Genomic DNA, 16,078 nt, shown 5'->3' on the forward strand with positions numbered 1-16,078 from the left:
CCTTGTGAGGGGAAGAGGAGGGGCAGGCACTGATCTCTCCTCTGTGGTGACAGTGACAGGACATGAGGGAATGGCCTGAAGCTGTGTCAGGGGAGGTTTAGGTTGGATATGAAGATAAGATTCATCACCCAGAGGGTGGTTGGGCACTGGAACAGGGTCCCTAGGGAAGTGGGCACAGCACCAAACATGACAGAGTTCAAGAAGTTTGGACAATGCTCTCAGGCACTCTCGGACATTCTTGGTGTGACTCTTGGGAATGGTGCTATGCAGGGCCAGGAGATAGATTCAATGATCATTGTGGATCCCTTTCAACTCAGATTATTCTGTGATTCTGTGAAGTGTTGCTTGTTATACTTCTCATAATGCCCTAAATATTTTCTGGAAGGTGATGGATATGACATAATTTGACACTGCACATTAACTTATGCTCTGTCCAGAAATACTACACCTTTTAGATGAAAAACATAGTCCAATATGATGAAACCAAAATCATAATTTTTTTTCTTTTTAGTTTGTCTTCTGCTTTTAAAGCACTTGATCTCTTCCTCTATTAGTGAGCCAAGAATCCTTTATTGAACTCTCTAAAGCATATGGCTTTAATAAGAAACATCACTGGAATTTTGACCAGCAAGTCATGCCTCTTGAATTGAATGTGAATTTCCCTAGCTATTTTAACTGGGGAGTTGATATGTGAATAACTGAGGAGGATATACCATATCTGGGTATTATGTTTGCCTGTGAAAACAAGTAGTACTTTGAAAGCAAACATTATAATTTTTCATAATTATATATAATTTTCTAAGATTATCCACAGAGACCAGAGGCTGATGCATCTTCTCTAATTGAGCAGTAACTTACTCTGTAAGTACCCCCTCTGAAATGACTGAAACTGACTACCATGCAGCACAGCTAAGCTTAGGTGAAGACGTGTGTCCTCATCCTTTAATGTCTGGATCTTATCTCTGATGTCCTTTTGTCAAAAGTTGGATTACTCTGTTCAGTGCTCTGGATCTCTTCTTGCAGATAGTAGATCTACCCTTAACTTCAGGTGAACTAATACCTGCCCTGAAAGGGTACACTCTCCTGGATTGCATGGCTTTCCAGCATTGTCATGGCTCATGCCATGACGACATCAATTCACCTGCACCTTCCAACTCTCATGTGCCAGGTCTAGCAAGATTTGATTCTGGCATTGCAGAATTTACAGGTTTTGCCCTAATATGTGTGTCTAGTACAAATGTAGGATTGAACAGGATTCTTTCATATCTTGACCACAACAGAAGACAGTGACAAGGCATTAATAAATTTTCTATCAAGCAAAACTGACAGTTTTGTCTTTGCCATGAAGTATTGATAGAAATTTTTCTGACAGAAAAATTGCACGTTTCTTCAAAGCAATTGACAGTACAATCTTAGCTCAAAAGTATGCATAACTGGAGATCAAGCATTAGACCAGTCCAGGTAGTCTGGGCTATGTCTGCCTCATTGCAGTCTGGCCCTCAACCACTACAAAATAATTGGGCACACAAACCTGCTATCAGTGTTCTCTGGGGTTTTGCTCTTGCCTTGTCAAGAACTGAAATAGTTCTTCAGGGTTTTATGCTATAAACCTCCTTGTTTTACTAGTTTAACTCATGGATAACTTGTGAAAATCTGGCAATATGACTTTTTTTACCAGGATGGGACAAGGCTGCTCAGAATAAGCTATACCTGTTTAGTCCTAAGTCCAAAGGTGGATGTGTGCAGTTCAATCACTTGCAGTGCACCTTCAGAGAGCCTGATGCTTTTGCAAGATCTCCAAATGCAAACCAGACTCAAAATGTCACCTCCTAGGAGATCATGAGGTGTGAGAGGAGAATTGATGGTGATTGTTCCTCTCATATGCAGTCTATTACCTGCAGGTAAATGTCAGCAGACTATGTTTGTCCCACCCCCTCTGCAGCTATAGATAAGGTTTTACCCTCTTGAGTCAAACTGGTTTTTCACAGGAAAAAGCAGATAAGTTTAATTGGAAAATCATCTAGAGACATAGTTAGCTGAAAATTGGAGATTGCTTTCCTGCCATTCCCAGGAGGTGCACTGCAAAGGCACAGCCGTTCACTTCAGCAGTAGCATCCGATACTAGTGGGGAATGTCCTGTCTGCTGCTAAATGTCAACAAAGACTAAAGTAGGTTTGACTGAACACATCACTTTCAGCTGCTGGAGATGCTTCTACAACATGATCTGCATATGTATGGAGCATTCCTAACCATTGGTGCACGCAATTGCAGCTCTAATTCAAGTAATATAAAAGATAATCACAAAAATATGCCTTGTCTGCATCGGTGTGGGCAAGATCAGCAAGGAAGAGAGGAGATAAACTGTCTGACTTAGCAGCTAAGGGAATTTCACATAGCTCTTGCAGTCCTTTCTGTTGGCTATGCTGAGAAGGTTAGAAGCTCGTCTTCATGGTTATTTACACACATGCATTTCTTGGGGCCAAGAAATTCTTTATACAGGTGCAGCGAGATGAGCACCACAAGCTGTCTCCTCCACTGCATTACAGATGCACTTTCAGTGCTGTTTCTCTAAGTGATGGCTTTTCTTTCTTCTCACAGAGAACTGTTATCAGTAGGAGATAATCTTTCTCCTACCTTCTGCTTTCTTTCTGTGGTTAGGCTTAAGGTGTCATGATTAAAAAGAACTTGCATTACATCACTTGTGCTTCCCTACTTCATACCATTCAAGGAGTTCTCTGCTAATTTTAAACCCTTCTTCAATGCAATAAATTCATCATTTGGCTGCACTTCTGCCACATACAGGAACTAACTCTAGACAAAGTTAGAAGGCTATCTGTTCTTTTAACAACAGAATACCACACTTCTTACCTGGTAATTCCAAATAAGAGAATGTATTCCAAGGCAAATTATTACAAGTGAGAGAAACAAAATTCACAGATTTTTCCCTTCCTCATGTCTCCAAACCCATGTCAGAGTTTTAGCTTATTTTTTGCTGACATTTTTCTGTCAAAAATTTTAGTGGTTCTCTCTTGCTTCCATCAAAAGCTCTTCAGTGTGATCAAGATTGCTGGGACTGGGAGCTATTTTCTAAGCAACATTGCAATCTTATTCTCTTAGAATAGCTTTAATCTTAGGGTTGGTCTATACTTAAGGTTTCTTTCCAAAATATATGTAGATTATGGTTCTGAGGGCGTTTTGATTGCTTCATAGCAGAAATTATGAACTTCATTCCACACTTGCAACTATTTTATGGTACTAGAACTAACTATTAAATGGACTTTTCCCACAGAGCTAAATCTAAGAGAAAACGCACACAAGATCTGAATCAACAGTAGTTCATCACTGTTGGTCACTAGAAACTATATCAGTAGGTAGAAATTCCTTGTTAAAACAAGTAAAGGACAGGTATTGAGACTGGTATTGCATGACCTTGTAGCAATGGCTGAAGATATACTGGTCTCCCAGGCCACCATCACTTCCCCCACAACTGAAGCATGCAAAAACCATGCCAAGACTATTGCTAGACTGGACTTGTTCAAATCACTCCTGAAGGCCTGAGTTGAAGAGAGCTAATCCATCTCAGTGATGGAAACCTGTGCAATGGCTTTAATTGCTCTGCCTGCAACCACAAATGAAAGTCTTCTTAGGTATTTTCCAAAATGCTGTCAGACATCTGCATCTAAAATGTGTACCTGAATTTTGAAGATTGAGACTTTGACACTTAGTACAGATGCAGCACAGTGCTTCTGGCATGGTCACAAACCAACCAGCACTCTCAGGGCTGTCACCAGTAGGGGCTCCTTTTCCTTGGGGCATAAGTAAGTGTGACTTCCCTCCTACTACTACAAGTAGGGACATTTTTGTCTTATTTGTATTTAAGTGCAAAATACATCACAGTGTGAAAGCTGAAAAAAGAGGAACCATTTGGAAAAGAAAAGCAAATCAGCAAAAGAGAATTGTGCCACTAGTTCTCTGACCAGTGCACTCACCCCAGTGAATAAAATTACTATCAGATGCAGAAAAACAGATTATGTGAGCTAGTGTGCTTAAGACAATTGCTATCAGAGAGACACATCACAAAGAAGTGGCACCTACAGCAATAGATTTTCTAAGACTGAAGATTTTATTAAACAGAATATAAAATATTTTCTTAGCTCTTAGAGATGAGCCCTCAAAATGTGGCTAAAACAGTAAGAAAGTTTCCCTACTGTTGTTTCAAAACATAGCAAGCATGCAGTGCCTCACCAGAGCATTAATTAAAGAAAAGCGCAAAAAAACAGATAAATGAGTGGTATTCTTCACCACTTTAGTTATGCCTTTTTCTTCCTGCTGCTATGTGACCTCTCCCAATCTGAACACCAGGAAGCCACCAAGCCATTTAGTGGTTTAATAAATAAACATATCAGCACTCTTGCTGGAAGATCTTTGTTCCTAGACTTTGTCTTTTTTTTCTACCTGTCCTTCTTTGAGGATTTTATTTTTCTGAATGACCTTCTATTAATCACAGGAATCACAAACTCTACTAGGGTGGCAAACTCTACTTTGTAGTGTAACATGGTATCTGTCTGCTGGCTCAGCTGGGCACTGCCAAGATATCAACACAAGGACATAGCTGGTCTTTCATTTTAAATGACAAGTCCTGGTGATCCAAGTCAAGTGAAAATAGTTGCTCTAATGAATTGCCTCTTTGGCCTGTTGAAGACCAAGTTAAATGATGATCCAGGATCTATGTGGTTTGGGCTGACCTGTTCCCTTCCATTCTGAGCAGGGCAGGAGGCACTCTGGTGAACAGCAGACTGACCAATAGACCTGGGATGTGAGCACCCTGCAGCAAGGAGAAAGGACCAATTTGGGAGCAGTAGTTTATGCTTTTGGGACACATATTCAATGTACCTTGGCTTTGAAAAGGACTAGAAGGGGTCCCACAAGCAACCTGTCTCAGTGAAAGAGAATAAACGGATCCATCTGCATGCAAGCAAACAGTTGATTTGGTCAGACAAAAATTACTGTCTTGTGAGAAGTGAAGAAAGCTTGATTTAGTTTTCCTGGTGAATACCCTTAAGTGCTTTGTCTACCTTTTCCTCTGAGACAAATATTTGCCCTGAAATTTTTCTCTGATTCAGCTCCTCTTATGCTACGACCTGCTCCTTTACTGCACCAGTTTCTTTGACAAGAGGATGTAGGCTGCCAGATTTCAGATGGATAGAGACTGCTCCAGTGCTAATAGCTGTATGGCATATGTTTGGAGTTGTTTCCTGACAGCTCAACAACACAGCAACGGAATTCATATGCTGAAAACACAGAGCACTTTGTTGCTAAAACAAATATCAAAACCAAGACCCTAAGTCTGTAGTTCCTGGGTTTTCTAACAGAGTTTGGGGTCACTGCAGAGAGTTCACATACTTTAGTAGCTGAATTTCACCTTGTTTCCCTTCCCTGTCTAGCTTCTGTGGAAGTAGAACAGAAACCCGAGGGGTTTGAGAGACTGAGGCTGGTGGAGCGAGGTCCCTTGAGATGAGTATAGTGCCCCCAAGTCAAAGCTAGCCCAATCAGAGGTGCTTCCCCATGGTCACAGTGCTGACCATGAAGAACTGTGATTCAGGAACAGGCTGGTAAAATCTCCCCTTGTGTGTTAAGAGCAATGAGTGGGTATGCACAGCAGTTTTCCAGATTCCCCATCAGTAGCTTTATTTTTCATCCATATTATGCACATTCACTGCCAAATACATCACCAGGAACTAATCTTACTGGACTTTTACTCAAATTTCATCCTTCCTGTCTTGACAACACCTGTTCCATTCTCTACTGGCTGATGCTGGTGAGAGCCCAAATTCCTTCTAATTATCTGCACCTTGATTCTCTCCCAGGTCTGCATGGATATGTCTCTTAAGGAAAGACTGTTAGCTCAGCTTCATTCCTGTAGTATTATTCGGTCCTCTTTATTGCAAAACTCCTGTCATCCATCAAACCCTATTCACAGTTGAAATCAACAGCAAATAAAAGGAAACAAAGAAGTCAGCACAGTGCTGCACAGAAGTGGAACTAGCATGCACAGAGATGGATGAAAAGCCACTGAGCCCCAATAGTGCTGATGGAGCTGCCCTGCAGCTGTTCTGGTTGAGTTACTTCATCACTGCTGTACACACAATTATAAAAGTAAAATTTTAGCTGTGATAATGGCAGCAGGAACTGGTACTATCTAGGCCTTTAAAACATGTCCAGGGATGTGAACATGCTTGGATATTCTTTTTTCTCAATCCAAGGGTGATTATGAAGTTGCCATGTCCCTCATGTAAACCAGGTCTGAGGTCCATGCTATAGCACATCTCACCAAAACCAGAGTGGGGATGAAGTCTACTCATTATATTTATTTTGTGAGATGTGTAGGAAATACATAATTTTCTTATGCATGTTAATTTCTAGGCCTCAGACTTTCATGACTCTTTTTTCTAGTTAGGTACATTTATTACCACTGTAATGTTCTCTTCTTAATCCTTCAAGTGTTGCCACATCAATGGGGAATATGTCTTACAAGTGGACAACTTAAGACAACACCAGTGCCTTCCAAGGTGTATGCAGAATGCTAGTTGTGGCACAAGTGTGAAATTAGGTAACACACAACTCCACTGAGCATCCTAGTCAACTGGCTACGCTTTCTTGGTGGGCATAGGCTGCACATATATCAGCATTTCATCAGAGAGCAGTAGTACAGTTTTTAGTGAACTCCTCTACCACATTTGCAATTGATTCAGATGTGGAGTGATTCACATTACAGGTGGTACTGTTGAGTTGTGTGCAAGAGTGATTTTGGAGGAAACCAAACCTGAAACTCTGCTAAAGGGTCACATGAAACACTTTTCAAACCCTGGCGTAAACATAAATATTCAAATCAAGTATTACTCCTTATGACAGTATGGTAACATTCACTCCAAGGAATTGGACTAAATCTAGTCTGACATCAAACCCTGGAAGTATTTATAATACAGATTTAGGTACTTCAGCACCACCTGCTCCCATCCTCTGATCCAGTCCAACAGCTACTACGTAATGAGGAGGCATCCATTCAAGGATAACATGCAAAGACTTCACAATTCCAAATACATTGCTGAAAAAGATGCACAGTGGCTTGGGTATGAAGGGAAGTTTTAGTGAAATGGTATAAAAAGCCACACAGCTCTATTTCACATCTGGTTTTGGATAGCAGGAGAGCATATAGATGTCAGCAGACAATGAAAGCCCCATTATGCTGAAATGTTATATATAGGTACACCAAAAAGAAGGATCCTTTTGGCCTGAGATTGGCATGAATAAAGCTATCAAAGAGAGCTGGAAGGAAATAAAATAAGAAAAAAAGAACTCAGGGCAGAATAAACTAGTTGTTTTTTCTGCAGCATCACTTCCAAAGCAGCAATGCTCTATGGGAACCCCGTAGAGCATAGAGATGAATGCAAAGAAGGGATCAGTCCTGTGCTAAAGTCACAGGATTAGAGCTCTGACTTCATGGGCTTTTTCAGAGTGTGGAGAACACAAGAAAAAAGGTCTCAATTCCATTACTACTCACATTGGTTTTAATCCAGTTCTCAAACCTGCCTGAGGGCTACCTATTGGCTCTGTGAACTACATGGACACCGTAGCTCAGCAGGTAGCTAGAGGAAGGGCCAGCTCCAAAGAACCTGTGCTGGAAAAAGTTAAAAGCATTTTCAGGACTTTTATGGACACGTAAGTTCCACCGGCACTTTTTATACTCTTCTCACAGAGCAAAAGAAGTCTAACTGAAGCTGCAACCAACCAATATTGTTAGGAGGAAAGATGCAGGTCTGTAGTGAAAGTCTCTTAACTACAGCTCAAGCTAACACTGTTAGCATGTGCCGCTGTCTGCTGGAGCAACAAATATGCAAAGGGCATATCTGAAGCACAGATCCTTTTTGCATAAGTAATAATAACACAACTGTGGTGCATGCACAAATAGCAGTGGGTTGAAGAGACACACTCAATATCATAGACTCAAGTAACAGCAGAGGGCATTAGTAACTATCCTTGTATTGACCAAGGGCTGCAGAACCATTTCAAGATGGATTATTACATGACAGACCCATTTCAAACTTAGTAGGCTTGCACTGTGCTGTGGCAGCATAAAGAACATTATTCAATGTACTCCCAGTGTACCTGCAGCAGAGCTACTGGAGATGATATACAAATCCTTATACATCTTGCTCCTCTATAGAGGAGATTATGTAACTCCTATAATTTAATTTCACATTTTAGAAAATATTCACTGATTTAATCTAACTCTAACCCAACATTATTTAATTATTGCCGTTGCTACAGAAATTCCAAAAGCAACCAAGCAGCTGTCTGTGGCTAGCTACGCTTAAGCAGGATTGTCCTTGAAGGTGAAATCAGCAGATATGTTCTTACCTTCTTTAAGGCCTAAGCGTGATGTAGAAATAAATATGCAGAGGTTCTCCCAAACAGGCAGCCCACACCATGCCCTGTGAGCTGTGCTTGTGACCTGACATGACCCGATAAGCAGTGGGTCATGTCAGTTACCTGTGCCTGCATGACGAACAGCAGTCTCTAATGACATACTCTTAGTTAGGGGTCTAGATGCTCTCAGTTACCCTGTCCTTTGGACACACAGAAGTGATGAAGAGTCCTCTGGTTTCTCCCCAAGACAGGACAAGCTCATGCAGGGAATGGTGCGAGCGCAGGCGCACCTTCAGCACAGCAACACCGGTGAGCAAGGAGCAACCAGTGTCTAGGGAGATGCTTGGGGGTGACAAGACTGGACCTGGCAGTCAGGGCCATCCCACCACCCCATCAGGAACTCAGGCAGCTCTGGCACTGGGAATCACCCTAGGGACAGGGATGGCCACTGAGCAGTCTGAAATGGAGTACGTTCTTCCTGAGCCATGGCACGCTGTGTCAACACTAAGCACATGTTGCATTTTCCCCCAGAGGTAGCTGCCTCTCTGCAGCACACAGAGCTGTCTCCAGCTGACAAAGATATTTGTCAGTCATAGATTTTGTAGCCTTTCTGCTTTCTTTAACAACACTGACAAAACACCAGGCTGGTGACAGAGAGTGGCGGGTAGAAATGGATCTAATCAAAGCAAAGCAACCTCTCAACCATGCATATTCCCCCATAGGCAATAAATGTCTTTGGTTTTGTAGGTGCAGGAGGATTGGCTGTGCTGCTGAGGGACCCACCGGGACCATGCTCCTGTGAAAGTTCTGAAGTCAAGGAGGGCACAGTGGTAAGTCTCCTCTCACCGTGTCCTTGTGGGAGGCACAGGGTTCTGCACTGTGTTCAAACATAATTCTTGATGGACCCCATGCTCAGTGGAGTGCATCACATCTTCAGCTGCAAGGAGGCTGTCATGCAGGGAGCTTGTCAACATGATGAGGGCAAGTGTGCTGCACTCATCTGGTAGCCAGGTGTAGTGGGGTGGCATGTGGAAACACACTGTTTTGCTGGAAAAGCCATGACGGAAATACTCCTTTTTCTTTGTCGTTCTCACTGTGATCATGTGCAGCCATCTGTTTTTAACAGCAGCAAATGAAATTGACAGTAAGATACAGAGAGTGGAAAGGCAATGAATGGAAAGTGAATTCCTGTAGGGCCAAGATATTCATCTTCACGGTCACCAACATTGCTGAGCCTGAAGAAGTTTTTTTCTGAAGACAAAAACAACCATGTTAAAAACTAGAAGTGTCTCCAAAAATTTTACACTATAGACAAGACATTTTTAAATAAAGATGCAAATTTGAGTATACATAGCCCATATTAATGCCTAAGTTTATTTAAATCTTTCACACATCTTTAAATTAAATTAAAATGGCAATGAAGGCTCTTAAATAGGTTCATATGAAACTGATGAAGCATATTTCATACATCTGCTACAACAGTAGAGTTGTTGTTTGGGCTTTTTTAATTACAGTTAGTTAAATTTCGCCCAATACCTAGCCCTTTATTTAGAGAAGCATTTAAAAATAAAACGCAGCAAATTTGTGTCTTCTTCTGGTCTATGGGTAAAAACTAGTGTGAGAAGCTCACATGAGCTACCTTTAAGATTTTAAAGGCCATGATAAATAATCAACTAAAGCCAGCATCTGCATAACTCCTTTTTTTGAATGAGGAAAATGGAAACACATAACACATTTTGATTTTTCTTATAATATTTACTTCTTCCTTTTACTAACTAAAAAAAAAAATATTTTCCCAAAATCCTGATTTCCTACAGGCTTCATTTTTGTATTTCCTATGGTGCTGATAAAATTCAAACAGTGCTGGAACAAGATGGTGCTTAAATAATACCAAAACAAAACAGATCTACTAATAAAAAATACAAATCTGGCAACATGTAGTTTACAATTTAGAATGGACAACACAATACCAAATTGGGTATCAAAATTGGTATTCACTCTTGGGTATCAAAAACAATGACCAAATTTAAGGTTAAATCTATAAAGCAGCAAGTCAACACATCCTCAGAGACACCAGTCAATAAGAAACTACTTTTCATTAGGGAAATAATTTATAATACAAGCAATAAAATTAAGGTTCAAATTGATAGTGCAATGAAGTCAAAATGAAACCTTCATGTTATGGTTAAATCAGATATTTAAATCATTCTGATTGCAGCTGGAGCATGGACTTGCACAGGCATTCCCAGACATTGTGCCCTGGATGCTATCAGTGCTCTGCTCAATGCAGTATCACTTTGTGGCAGCTGTAATGTCACAAGCAGGACCTTTAGGGCTGCTGGTAAAGCTCTCAGCTGGAGTTTAATCAGCCCGTAACTTTCTCTACCTTAAGTTAAGGTCATACTTAAGGAAGAGGGGAAAAATGTTCAATGACTGTGGAATGCCATTTGTTTTAATAGCACAGTACTTCCAATGCTTGGGACCATAACATCACACAGAACAAAATCTGACTTAGTGTTGTTTCCTCCTTGGTTTTAAAAAAGAGGTCTCGTTTTTTTTATAAAGACCCCCCACTGAAGGAAGAGGTTTAATGACATAATTTTGGAAGAGGGAGGCTGACTCAGTGTTGCTACTAATGTAGCGTGAGCAGAATCAGCAAAATGCCAGCACAGGAAAGTCAATAAAGTCCTTGAGAGTATCCTAACCCGCATGGAAAAAAGATTAATTTAGTCACAGCAAATTATAAAGAGCTGAAATTTTCTTTAATAAAGTGCTAACAATTTGTGGAAGGGACGATCCTGGTGTTTGAGGCAAGGATTATATGGAGCAGTTGTTTATAAACTCTTCCAAGTTTGCATTTGCTGAGAGAGACGTCCAAAGTATGTCAAATGGGCAATGCTATTTTCATATAAGAAAACTATCAGTTCAAGATCAACTCCAAAAATAATCTATGCAGACCTAGTTGCAGTATTGTTTCAATAATATTTTCAATTGATAGAAACAGGAAAGAGAAATCCTCATATCTTTTTTTTTAACAACCAACTTACTCCAAGGGGAGACCTGGGCCATCATAAAGTTCCCTTCCCTTTAACAAACTATTAACAAAGAAACAACAAGCTACACTTAGATCCTGACTGTGCTATTGACTGTAGGGTTCAAGCTAATGGCAATTTGTGTAGCTTTCAATAAAGTGTAGAAAATTCTTACATCGAATAGGCAATGACATTCACAATCAGTGAAGACAGGATATGGATCAGTAAACATCAGTAAACAAATGCTACACTTGGAATACTCTCCCTGACCAGAGGAGAAACTTGTAGTCCTCCTTAAGAGCCACTCCATGTAACATGCTCTGAACCAGCCAAATTGGACCTATTGTTGAACAAGCCAAAGTTTGTACGTAATCTTGGAGGGTTTTTTATGTTTCTCCCTTCTTTTCTAAATAGCAAATGCTGCCTCTTCATTGTTGCATTTAAAACACATCCTGTTATGCCTGCAGCTCTCTTTAGAGTGCGCGTTCAGAATACCGTGTACTTTATTACTTTATTTATTTTATGCAGCTTTTGCTCAAAAAGTGTATGTGTGTGGGAGTAACATAAACTGCAGCTGGTTGTCTTTATTTTTCCACCATCATTGCTGCTAACAAGGAATGTTAGGAATTGACTGGCAACAAGGAAGAAGATGTACATACACAACATTTGGGTTTTCTGCTATACTGCTGTACAGGAGATTGAGAGATCATCTTGGTGAACAACTTCTAATGTCAACAAAACCTTTAGGACCTTAAAAAAGATCAGCAGTAGGCTGAAAGAATTTGTCTTGCAGTGAAAAGAATACTAATATTTTGGTGTTATATATTTGATCAGAAATATATAACATTAATTTGCTTTTTCATTGGTGTTATGAAATATTAAATTACCAAAGAACCTAAGTAAGTCCAGAAATTTATGGAAAAAAATAACTGATTTCACTATGCAGCTGCTCAAAAACAAACAAGCAAACAAAAATTCAAGCAGATCTAGGATATGCCCCTTCCCCTCATCCTCCCTCTTGCCCTGCTGCCATAAATGTGTTGTGGATGAAAACCTTCCAGATAACTCAAAATGACAGAGGCTTTGATACTTTCATCACTCTGGATCAGTTTATAATGGAAATGCTTTTTCTGCACAGTACAAGTATCTGAAGATTGTGAGGCCAGACAAGAAAAATCCCTGGTCATCTTTCAAAGCCTGCATGGCCTCATATCCCCTTCTTCCTGGCTCTTCAGGCAGTTTCAGATATATCTGGCTACTATGCCCACCATGAACAGGTACTGCTGAAATTCAGATACAAAATGCAGCAAAACACCGAGGCAAGGTAGAAGCCAACATCAAAAATAGTTTATTTCCTGCAGCTGATTCTTTCCCAACTGGCTCCTGCCCAGTCTCATCCCTGCTTTCTCAGGCTGCACTCCCCATCCCTTGTCCTGTCTGAAGCCCACCACCTCATGCTGAAGTCATCAGAGCTGGGCTGGGTGATGGAGAGGAGGATTCATCTGAGTTACTGAACCGCATGTCACAGCACACAGCTAAGAGTTCATTTCCAGTTATTTCTGCTAATTGCTCTCGAGAGCATCTTTGTATCATCATGGAGGCAGGCAACATTGGTCAGGGAAACCAGTCATTCAAAGTGATCAGGCATTATGTTTGACCCCTGGCATTGTAGTTTTATTCTTGTGACTCTGCATGGAAGCTGTCTAAGCAGAGTAAGAACACTGCCAAGTGGTACCTGTGTAAAACACGACCCCCTACCTCCACATCCAAGACAAATAAGATTGCCTGCTCCAACAGTGAGTTAGACATTAAAATGCACATCACTTTTGTAGTGCAGAGTTGGATTTCCATACAGAATACTGTGTATATTTAATCAGCAGACCTATTATCAGGTTCTTGTATCATCTTATTATAGCTTCATTTTGCCTGATTGCACTTCTGATGATCAGAAAATACAGTGAAGCTAAGACTTCAGCTTGTTGCAGGGACAGCCAGTCCTTCAGCTGGCCATAGGTTTGGTCATTGGGCCTGTTCCCTTTCTAATTCAAGAAAAGGACACATCTTTAGGAAACTGTGATACTGTTATTTGAGGGGAAAAAACCACATTCTTGTCATGATAATTTCTTCTTTGAAACTATTATCCACTTCTTTGAAATATTATCCACTTGTCTCTGACTTTCTGAGAACCTTCAGGCAGTCTTGGTTTCCTCAGCCACTTCAAGTGTTGCCATCCACTCTGCAGCAGACAACACATTCCAGTTGGAGGCATTTAACACCATTGCAATAGTGCTAGAAAGAATAAGCATTCAGCATTTTGTCTTTCCAGGGCTTGGTAAAGTGTGTTGAGAAGGTAGCTTAAGGCTGAAGATTAGCACTTCAACGTGCAAAACTCAGAAGATTGAGAGATACCGAGAATTTGCAGGACCATTCACCAAGACAGTAGCAACATAAAGGTGAGAATGTTAGGAGTATGGCAAGAGGGCCCTGATATTCTGTGTAGTAGGGATTTCAGTCACTGGAGCCTGACACAGTTCCCCATGTAGGAGTAAAAGCGAAGGCAGAAGGATTTCTCTTCTCCGTTATTGTCAGAGGACATCTGTGGTAATGCTCCAGGAAAAGATGTCATGACAAAATGTGCCTTTCTGCATTTAGTTAATGTATGGAACAGAAGTAACCACTGTGTTGGCTTTGTCTAGTAATTAGATGTACAGAATTTAAGAAAACTGACCTGTTTTGGAGGCTGCTACTTGTGAGCTGAAAAAGCTAGGAACATTTCAATATGAGCAGGTAAAGTTTAAATGTTACTATTTTTAATAATTATAGAAGTAGCTTAGTTGTCAGCTTTTGTTTCTTTTTTTTCTTTCCTGCTTAAAGTTTTGTGTAATGTCCTTTCCTGCTCATCACACTTTCTTGCCCCAGACACTCACAATTCCTCAGTTCTTTCAAAATCCACCTGTCTTTCTCCACATGTTCATTATGAAGGTCTTTTTTTGCTATGACTGCAATCGATTCTAATCAGGCTTCTTTTCCAGTTTCTACTTTCTGCATAAATTCATGCAGGTGTTTCAAAAACATACATTTCACTCTTTCTCTATCACTAGATTTCTTCACAAGATCTACACAGGCCTATTGAAAGCCTCTGATTACATTCTCTTCATATTTTTCCTCTGTCGCAAGTCCCAGGTTCCCACTCTGCTTAGTTTCTGCTAAAGCTTAGTTTCTGCTAACTGTTCCTCTTGTTTGCTGTCACTTTTACTTTACTCCACTCTCCTGTGTCTCCCACAGTTGCTTATCTCCCTTATCAGACTCTTTTTCCTGGGGTGCCTCTGGCCCCAGATTTTCCTGCAGGGCCAGGAGAGGTCTCTGCACATCAGCACCCATTATTGCTTGCATTTTGATAACATCAGGGGCCAGATAAGAAATCACTATGTTGAATGAGATAAACTTACTAAAAGAAAGCCATTCTCTAGTCCAGGTCTCAGTAAACACTTTGGATCCCTGTAAGAGCTATGGCATAAAAAACCTTCCAGCTCCTTCTTCCATCACAGATTTGATCAATAATGGCAACAAATTATTTCTGTGTTGTCTGTGCTTGACCTACTGGAATTTATAGTTATATTTATAACTCAGTTTTTGCAAATACTATAAAGATGAATAATCAATGAAATACACTATGTATAGGTGTTTATGTGTAGATACTTAAACATTTCTGGACTGTACATTTTGTGAATTGCCTACACAAACAATTTGACCAACTCTACAGGACTTTCTTTTAACTATAGAGCCTAATGCAGGACAACACTGTTTTATTCTCTGCAGACAACTTTATTCTTTGTCTTGTCAGTTTTATTGTTCCACTGGTCGTGAATAAAAGCCTGCATCTGTTCCTCAGGAAGGACTTAATCCAAAGCTTATTGAATGCATTGGAAGAGTCTCCATTGGGCTTTGGATCAAGCTCTTTAGTTCACAAACAAATGCTTTTTGTGAGAATATGCTATTCAAGTATTGTATAGAAGAGTTACAGAGGTTCCCTATTTCTAAAATAATGACTGCTCTTTAAATCTTTTTTGCTATGCCTGTTCTGTTTCAGGAACAGTGTGCAACTGTACACAATTGTTGAAGTACTGTAGTCCATGTTTATCATGCTCCACCAGTTGGTATAAAAGTGGAATATGTAATGCTGTGGTAACAAGTAGTGCTATGTTTATAAGGCTCCTCCTATGCAGACAGTAATTCGAAAAATATACAGAGATACACTTCCTGCCCCTAAGGATGATCAGGCTCAATCAGGCAAGCTGGGACATCTTTCAGGACTGCCTTGTGTTGGTGTTATTGATGAAGCAGACTTGAAAGAAGGGTTTGTAGAATAAAAGAGAGTTACTACTGAATGGGATTTTTTTCCTATCCTTAGGAAAAGGAGCAGACTGAAAGGAGTCACAATAGGGGAAAGAAACAGGGGCTATTGTGGAAGAGAGTACAATGAGACAAAGATAAGGCAGGAGTAATCAAAGCAGAAACATTAGCTAGAGCAAGACAGTAAAGAACTTTTAAGTGAAACTTTACAGCTCCAGATTCAAAATGACTGCATTTTCCACAAGGAGGGAGATCGTGAGTTGGTT

General features: G+C 40.4%; 1 protein-coding gene across 5 annotated transcripts in view; it reads left to right on the top strand.

Annotated features, from left to right (window-relative positions):
- Positions 1 to 16,078, top strand: part of LOC103611613 (A-kinase anchor protein 2) — a 158,727-nt gene that overhangs the window by 42,925 nt on the left and 99,724 nt on the right. For all 5 annotated transcript variants that reach the window (XM_017728323.1, XM_017728325.1, XM_017728326.1 and 2 more), the window contains one exon: positions 9,175 to 9,257. In XM_017728323.1, the coding sequence (XP_017583812.1) occupies positions 9,175 to 9,257 (83 nt within the window). The remainder of the gene's footprint in view (positions 1 to 9,174; positions 9,258 to 16,078) is intronic.

The sequence above is a fragment of the Corvus brachyrhynchos genome, unplaced genomic scaffold (assembly GCF_000691975.1).
Source record: "Corvus brachyrhynchos isolate BGI_N302 unplaced genomic scaffold, ASM69197v1 scaffold90, whole genome shotgun sequence".
NCBI classification, from domain to species: Eukaryota; Metazoa; Chordata; class Aves; order Passeriformes; family Corvidae; genus Corvus; species Corvus brachyrhynchos.